This window comes from Megalobrama amblycephala, linkage group LG5, assembly GCF_018812025.1.
Source record: "Megalobrama amblycephala isolate DHTTF-2021 linkage group LG5, ASM1881202v1, whole genome shotgun sequence".
Taxonomy (NCBI): Eukaryota; Metazoa; Chordata; class Actinopteri; order Cypriniformes; family Xenocyprididae; genus Megalobrama; species Megalobrama amblycephala.
This window is the reverse complement of record NC_063048.1, coordinates 11931825-11940830: the sequence shown is the minus strand read 5'-3', so window position 1 is coordinate 11940830 and position 9006 is coordinate 11931825. Positions and strand designations below refer to the sequence as shown.

The window sequence follows — 9006 nt, the reverse complement described above, 5'->3', positions numbered from 1 at the left end:
CACAACTGTTATAGTAAACGGAAGCTCAAGCACACTTGCTCGCGTTTGAGCTTCTGCAAGAACCAATGAGGTTTGTTCTCGCATCAAGCAAGTACGGTTGAGCTTCTGTTTATGTTCGCTGATGAAACTTTATATGTGAATAAAAGCATAAATTCAATCTGTTCATCATATAAAGCGATTACGTCTCTTCAGATAATTCTGACTAAAGCGCTCGATTCATATGTACGGAAGAGGATTAGGGCCAAGCAATAATAAAAAAATAAAACCATCTTGAGATTAAAGTTGTTAAATTTCGAGAAAAAAAGTTGAGATAAAATTTCGAGAAAAAAGTCGAGATAAAATGTTGAGAATAAAGTCATTAAATTATGAGAAAAAAGTCGTTAAATTACGAGAACAAATTCATTAAATTACGAATTTGTTCTCATAATTTAACGACTTTTTTCTCGTAATTTAATGACTTTATTCTCATAATTTAATGACTTTATTCTCAACATTTTATCTTGACTTTTTTCTCGAAATTTAACAAATTTGTTCTTGTAATTTAACGACTTTTTTCTCGTAATTTAACGAGTTTATTCTCAACATTTTATCTCGACTTTTTTCTTGAAATTTAACAAGTTTTTTCTTGTAATTTAATGAGTTTATTCTCAACATTTTATCTCGACTTTTTTCTTGAAATTTAACGAGTTTTTTCTCAAAATTTAACAACTTTAATCTCGAGATGGTTTTATTTTTTTATTATTGCTTGGCCCTAATCCTCTTCCGTACATATGAATTAGTTTTTACGAGCTCTTTATGTATTTTTTAAAGCTTCAAAGTGGTAGTTGGTAGACTGTCAAAGGAGGGATAGAAAGCTCTCAGATTTCATTAAAAATATCATCATTTGTGTTCTGAAGATGAACGAAAGTCTTATGGGTTTGGAACGACATGAGGGTGAGTAATTAATGACAGAATTTTAATTTTTGGGTGAATTAACCCTTTAAATGAGTAAACACAAAAGCCTGATGTATCATATTTGATATTTACAAATTAAAATGATTTATCTAAAAAAAATTGTAATCAAGTAAACAAAATGTTGCTTCAGTTCAGTGTGTTCTTTCTGAAATATTACTAAAAATATAAAATGCATTCTTACATTTACTTTAAAAAAAATCTAAGCGAAAAGAAGTGAATCATGACTTTTAGGTGAACAGTTTATAATTATACTAAAATGCCTTTTACTTGCTAAAAAGTACAAACTATTAACCAGAGTAGATTGCGTACAACAAGTTTTAGAGATGGAGGCCTTAGAATTTTGTGTATCAAATATGTTAAATTATAGGCTTGATAGGGTTACAGATATTTCAAACAACATTGGATCCCATCAGCTTTTAAGGACAAAAACAAACATTTTTAAAAATATCTGCAATTCAGCAGAAGAAAGTCAATTGGGTTTCAAACAGACTGTTATATAACGATGGACGAAGCACCTTCACTCTCTTCCATTGTAGTAAGTGAATGTCAGCTCCAATATGGCACTGACATCTTGAGTCTCGAGTCTGCGAATAGTGAACGTGAAGCCCGAGTCTGTGCAGTACTGAATGCGAAGTGGAGCCTCGATATCAAGGTCCCGCCCGAACTCCCGCAGAATTGGTTAAAACTGCAGAACAACTCATTATGTCAGTGTAAAAATAACAGTTCTGGAAATGTAGAAATTAAAATAAAGCTCCAGTCTCCACCTGAAGATCCAGGAAAAAAGTCCTTGCTTCAGTGACTACTTCGCTCAGAGAAGCTGTCAATCATGACGTCAAAACCCGCATCAAATAACTAACTAAAAACAAACTTATTTAAAGAACGAACACTTTAACTAACTTCAGCGTGATTTAAAATTGCATAAAATGACAATTGAAAAAAAAAAAAAAAAACGTATTTGATGTGTAATTTGGCTGTTTAGTTTGTCTCACGTCCCATTACATTACATGGAGAGGGTGGGGTTTATGATCTATTCTGCATCCAGCCACCTGGGGGCGATCAAGACACTTGACTTCACTTTTCACAACTCGTGTGGCACGCTTGGTATAAAACAACATTAAATGATGAGAGAATTTTCATTTTTGGGGTGAACTATCTCTGTAAGTGTTTATTATTGATAGTATTTACAAGTTGTGTGCAGCACTATTATCTTCTGTTTCGAATCAACTGTTGAGTCTGATGTGTTGGATATTACGTGTTGAAGTGATAACCAGGTCCAGCCTTTTGAATATATCCTGTCTGTATGGCCATAGATGTTGTTTACACTCTGAAGGAAGGTTGTTTTTTATTTGTTTGGGGAAAAAAAAAGACCAAAGGTTGAAAGGTGCAGTCGAGGTCAACATTGTATCTGATTTTGCACATTGTGGGATTCATGAAGAATACAGAACATACATGTACTGATAAATGTGATCTTTGTAATTAAAATATGATAAAAAAAGATGGAAACCAACTAAAAGATATTTTAAGATTCTACATTTGTAGAACATATTTTGTACATTTACTCTGACGCATGTTTACCTGTCTTTGGGTATGTGAATTTCAACTATATACTATGTATCATTGTATAAAATTATATTAACCTCGAAAAACGACAGACGCTGTGGATTTACTGACACTGTTGTATTGCCTGTGTATTGACTTTTTTTTTTATTATTATGAAAATGTCTGAGTTCGGATGAAATTGGGAATCGTGAAGTTTCTGAAGACGCTATGAGATGTTCAATGTCACAATCACTTCATGTCGGTGGAGTCATTAAGAAAATGAGCACTTGATATTGAGAACTAGTGTTATTCATGTGGCCTTCTTTAAACGAAAGACTCAGAGTCTTTCAAATACTTTACTATTGATGTTCATCATTTTCAGCTTAAAATAATAAATCTTATTTAAAATATGTTAGCATGTTCTTGTATGTTCTTATTTTTTAAGTGTTTTTTTATGCGAGGGTTTGTTAGAAAGCAACGGACAAGAAACATTAAAGGGTGGATCTCTCAAATGTCATATTTCACCCCAAAATCAATAGAAACAAAATGTTTTGCATAAACATGTATAGATCCTTGACCTTTTTTTTGCATTATAGTATGAATTTCAAGACAGTTAATCACATTACCATCACAAATTCACATTAATGTCATGTTAAACAATTCACAATTTTTTTAACATCATGTTACATAAAGATGACTGAAGTGATTTTATTATTATTATTGCTTTAATGGAAATTTGGACTGCATTAAATAAATGCAAATGTAAAAAAGGCTTTATATCCTTTAGGCATAATGTCTTACATTATTTTCACCCCAAAAGGGGAAAAAAAAAAATGTTTTCTTCTGCCCTAAAAGTACGAGTGTTTTGCACATATTCTAAATTCTACTTTTTTAATGATCTTTATTTCATCTATGGATTAAAAATAGCCAATTTCACTTTCTAATCATTCCCCATATTTTCCACAAACAGCACTGCCCACCTGTGTGGCACTTTCATTGGCCCATCATAAATGAGTTCATAAAGCACTGAGCTGAGAGTGACTCAGCATTCCTCAGTCCTCTTTCACAGAAAGCCCCGCCTCTTGGCAATAAAAACCCGTATCTAGCTCTCTGATTGGTTGAGATCGAGAGGAGGCAGTAAATTCCTCACAGACTCGTGTGGTTACACCAGCTTCCACCATACCATTAAACAGCTTGTTTGAAATCAGAGAAACACATGAAGTCCTTTTCAAAAGTTACTCTTTAATACTTTTCGTCTGTGGTTATTACAAAGATGTCAAGCATTTAAACACAGACCCAAATGATACACATTCAGTTGGCGGACAGAACATCACGGACACATACACACAAACAAACAAACAGTATAATCTCCCATTAACAGACAAGGCCACAGAGGGAAAGAAATCCCTCTTTATATCGACTGAAGTCATGTTTATTTCAGTAAAGATGTTTAAAATCTGCGCTGACATGAGCAGAGAGACGCCTCACAGGTAAAGTGGAACGATATCACCCTCCGATGAAGCCATCCACCTCTTTTCTAAGAGGGTATGTACAAAAATTACAAGACAATCCGGTTTCTCACCTGGATACACAGTGTCACACTCGCACAAGTACAAACAAAAATATATACACATCTGCGTGTTGTACAGACAGATTTAAATCATAACTTCATAACAGCACTGAAGTACCTAAAGCATACAGATTCCCATGAACTTCCAGCACGCTCCTTCCGAGCCTCATGGAAACGGGAGCAAACGCATCAGAATCAGCTCGACTTTCCCTGCTGAAAAATCCAGCCTAAGCTGGTTGGCTGGTCTTAGCTGGTTTAAGATAGAAGTAGCTGCCCAGACAGCAACATAGTGTCGGGCCAGATCCGGCCCACATCTGGTACATGTGGATTACAAGCGGACCGGATGTGGGCCGGATCTGGCCCGACACTATGTTGCTGTCAGGGTGGTTTTAGATGGTCTCCCAGCCTGGGTTAGCTGGTATTCAGCTGGTTTAGGCTGGTCTGCCAGCCTTCTAGTCTCCCAGCTAACCAAAACCCCTCTAAAACCAGATATGACCAGCTAAAACAAGCCTGACCAGCTTAGGCTGGTTTTAGCTGGATTTTTCAGCAGGGTTGTATGATTTGAAGTTTCAATGCGTCTGGCTTATCTCTATATTTTAGAGCCATATAAAATCATTTACATTTGGGGCTAAATGTCTGAATACAAATAAAAAAGGCACTGCCATTTGTTATTCTAGATATGACTTCCCAGCCTCTTGCATGCATCTCTAAAATATAAATTACATTTTTTGCTTTTTTTGTGTGTTTTGTTTCTTTTATTTTTCGCGCTTTTTTATTTGGTTTTATCTTAGACATAAACATAAGATTCTTTTAAAATATATATTTATATATATATATATATATATATATATACGCATATGTACGTCAGCCTGCAGTCAATACAGGACATCGGCTCTTGAAATAACAAAACGAAAACAAAACGGAAAAAAAACAAAGAGCGTATTAAAGCAAAAAGTAAACTTAGATGAAAAAATAATAATAAAAAAATAAAAATTAAAAATAAAAATCAGCATACGTTCTGATATGCTAACGTGCCCGAAACAAACGATAAAAGGCTTCGTAAATAACGGAATACCAAGGTAGCATGTAAATGTTTTAACACTGTTACAGCATCTGTAATTTTGTTTGGCTCGTCGCGTGAAGAACATTTCAACAAACCAGAGTAGAATTCGCGTCATACTTCGCTATCCAATCGCAAGCGAGCAGCATTCTTCGTAGAACTACGCAATGACGCTACGCGTTTTTAAACACCGTAACAGCTGAGGTGAAAATCACAACAGAATAACAGCGAAAAATTGCAAACCTGCAAAAAAAGATTCCAAATTATTTTCAAGAAAGAAAGAAAAAAACTGGCTCTTTGTTTACGACATGTGACAACATATTTATAAAAACACTTTCCTTAAAATACACCATCCGGGGAGGGTTAGCAAAACAGAAGCATTTAGAGATACTCACAAGAAAAGAAAAGCCTGACATGTCTTTTGACTATCAGGTATGTTGTTTGTATGATAAAGAATGCAAATTTGGAAAACAAAACGTCAAAAAAATAACTAGGTTATTATTTGAGATGTACTTATGGTTACCAGCCATAGCAAAAGTTAATACACAAGGTATCTTAAATAATACATCTAATGAATACAATAACCTCTGCATCAATAATAGAAAAGAATAAATAATCATTTGAATCTGCTAATTGGTTTCAAATGGCAGTGATGAGTGGCTTAATACACAAACAAATGCACCTCTATAAACAAGATGCCACGTGATGGTTTGCTAACATGCTTTGTAAAACACCGGCTACCATTTCGTTTAAGGCATTTCATGCACTTTAAAAGCTCTAGTTTGGAGGCACCAACTCTGACACACACTGCATAGTCAGCATTCTGTCTTTTAGGCAGCTTTAACTGTGTCGGTCGCCACTCAATGGATGTGAAAGTGCCTCTTTACCGTCGGTTTACTGTCATGACCTGTTTCTTTGGAAAAGCACAAAACACTTGAGGTGTGGGTAGGTGCATCAAGTTGCAGGCCAGCAACACGAGGACTACAGGGTACAACGGTCCTGTGGTGTGGGAATTGTGGGGGATTTTGGGGGGGGGGCAAAGTTTGCTAGTCCAGTTCCTCTTTCAGAGACACCCCCCACCCCCCGCTCCCCTCTGCCCTTGATTCACACCGTGTTGCTGATGAGAGTCTATTGCACGTTATTGCAAATTCACTTTTGATGGTTTCAGCAAGGATTCACAGCACCAAGGGCACGAAAAGCAAAGTTATTATAGGAAAAACTCTAAATAAGATACATTACCAATCACTGAACACCCTCATAAAGGGACTTTAATGTCCCGGATTACAACAGTTAAAGAAAAAAAACCCCTCTCAGACCCTTCCCATGCAGAAAATCAGATCTTCACTTGTAAGAGTCCAAAACTAAAAGCTCATTTCTTATTGTAAACTTTCTACTTTTTATACCTGGCATGATTAACTAATGGCTGCTATTAAGACAATACTGTAAAAAAAAACAAAAAAAAACAAAGACTAGCCTCATTTATTGGTTACTATTGCACAGTTTCACCACAAGGCGGCGCTCTGTACTAATAACTGGTGCATTAGTGTTATTTCCTTATACATTTCAATGTTATGTATATCTCTCCCTGTTGCTCCAACAGTCTATGTCCTGCTGACATAGTGTACCACGCACGTGATATCCCAAATACACAGACACAAGCTGAAAATGTCCATACGACTCCTGCAATCTTCCCAAAATCGCTAAACGAACTTCACTCTACGGCTGTGCATTTACAGATAACAAAATTCAATGCATAAAAATGATCTGTAAAACATTTGAATATATCTCCAGGCCCAGACAGAATCTGTAGAATACTCTGGAGATTTCCACAGTGTCTGAACAAACATCATTCATTTAGTTGAAATCTCCCAACCCTTGTGTTTATGCTTAAAGCCACCCATAAAAGGTATATATAATTTTTTAATTAAAATATATTTTATTTATATTATATTTATTTTATATATTTTATATTTTAATATATAAAATAAATGTAATATAAATAAAATATATTTCAATAAAAAAAAAAAAATATATATATATATATATATGAATTGAAATATATTTTATTAATATTATATTTTATATATAATATAAATATATATATTTTAATTGAAATATATTTTATTTATATTATATATAAAATAAATATATTAATAAAATATATAATTATATATATATATAAAATTTATTTTATATATTTTAATATTTAAATTATAAATAAAATATATTGCAATTATATATATATATATATATATATATATATATTTCTGCATATTCTGCCTGGACCTGTGCACCTCTAACCTATGTGTTCACCTGCTCCTTTTCAACCTTTCCATCTACTTGCGTTTGCTGGCATTTCTCCCATATTCCACTCCTCTGACCTCCTGATCTCCCTCGACCTCTGTCCCTTACATCAGAATTCCCCGCTCCCTCCACAGACCCTTCCACTCACATCACTTCCTGTTTCCTTTCCCATCGCCGCTCTCACGTTCCCTCTCTTTCTTCTGAGTACCATCCGTAGCTTTTAACTGTCTTTGTAGTGTTGTAAATCAGCTTTTTCCTGCTGGCACAAAAGAAAACTAGAACAACAAAACAGTAAATACAAACACAATTGTAAACTATGAAGCCGTTTAGGAACCTAAAGCTGTACACCGTCCTCGGATTTTAACAACGCACCTGAAAACATCTACTGTTCTGATATCCTTGACAGTATAACGTGTAAACATACGGTGACATAATATTTTTAGCATCTGCACAGAGGTACAGAAATCAAATCTGTTACTACATGTCTTGATCTGGTTTCGTCTGCTGGTTGGTTTGGATTTCGTGACGTCCCAGACAGCCACCTGAACGCTTCGAGTTGTCTCCGTTGATTTACGGACCCCCTCTAATGGCCTGCCTTCACGAAGACCCTTTGCTGCGTTCTTCTATGGAAGTGCTGAAGATGTGATTTTCTCCCAAAATCGAATGTAAACACGCTGAAGTAGTCATGGTGACAGAACTTGCTTGTGTGAATGGCACTGTGTAGACCACGCCCCACCTCTCCTATTGGCTATTGCATTGGTACGTGAGCAGGTGGAGAGGGGGGGGAGTTTATAGACAGAGGGGCTCGTGACCTCTTGATGACCTTTCCCCCGGCTGTCAGGCATGCCGTCTCCCTGTGCGCCCTCTTCTTTTCTCTCAGATGGTTGAAGTTCGATCAACGCCATCTATGGAAACAAGTGACATCACATTTTGTGACTACTATCACAGTGCAACTGAGAAACACTTCTGGAACAGTTCAACAGTTAATCTTTTATTCAATCACATGTACCATTCATAAGTTTGATGTCAATAATATTTTTAATGCTTTAAAGGGTTAGTTCACCCAAAAATGAAATTTCTGTCATTAATTACTCACCCTCATGTCGTCCCAAACACGCAAGACCTTCGTTCATCTTCAGAACACAAATTAAGATATTTTTGATGAAATCCGAGAGGTTTATGACTCTTAATTACCACTTTCAAAGCACAGAAAAGTAGTAAAGACTTCATTAAAATAGTCCATGTGACTACAGTGGTTCAACCTTAATGTTATGAAAGGATGAGAATACTTTTTTGTGCGCAAAAACAGAACAAAAATAATGACTTTATTCAACTTTATTTCTTCTCTTCCCTGTCAGTCTCCTACGCTGTTGATGTTGTAAACACAGTGCAGCGCTTCCAGGTTCAACGTCTGAATGTACATCCGGAGGTCGCATTTGAAGGCTGCATACATCAAGGATGTCTTAAGTAAAGTAACCGTAATAAAATTGACTGTTATTCCTCGTGAGGTGTAAAATACTGTAATTTCTAACAGTTACTTTTCTTAAATGAGACTGCCTCGATGACGTATGCAGCCTTC

At 35.5% G+C, this 9006-nt stretch overlaps 1 protein-coding gene across 2 annotated transcripts in view; it reads right to left on the bottom strand.

The window, feature by feature from the left end:
* Positions 1-7372: 7372 nt before the first annotated feature.
* Positions 7373-9006, bottom strand: part of samd4a (sterile alpha motif domain containing 4A) — a 55851-nt gene continuing 54217 nt past the window's right edge. For both annotated transcript variants that reach the window (XM_048190681.1, XM_048190682.1), the window contains exon 13: positions 7373-8332. In XM_048190681.1, the coding sequence (XP_048046638.1) occupies positions 8304-8332 (29 nt within the window). In that variant the 3' untranslated portion in view covers positions 7373-8303. The remainder of the gene's footprint in view (positions 8333-9006) is intronic.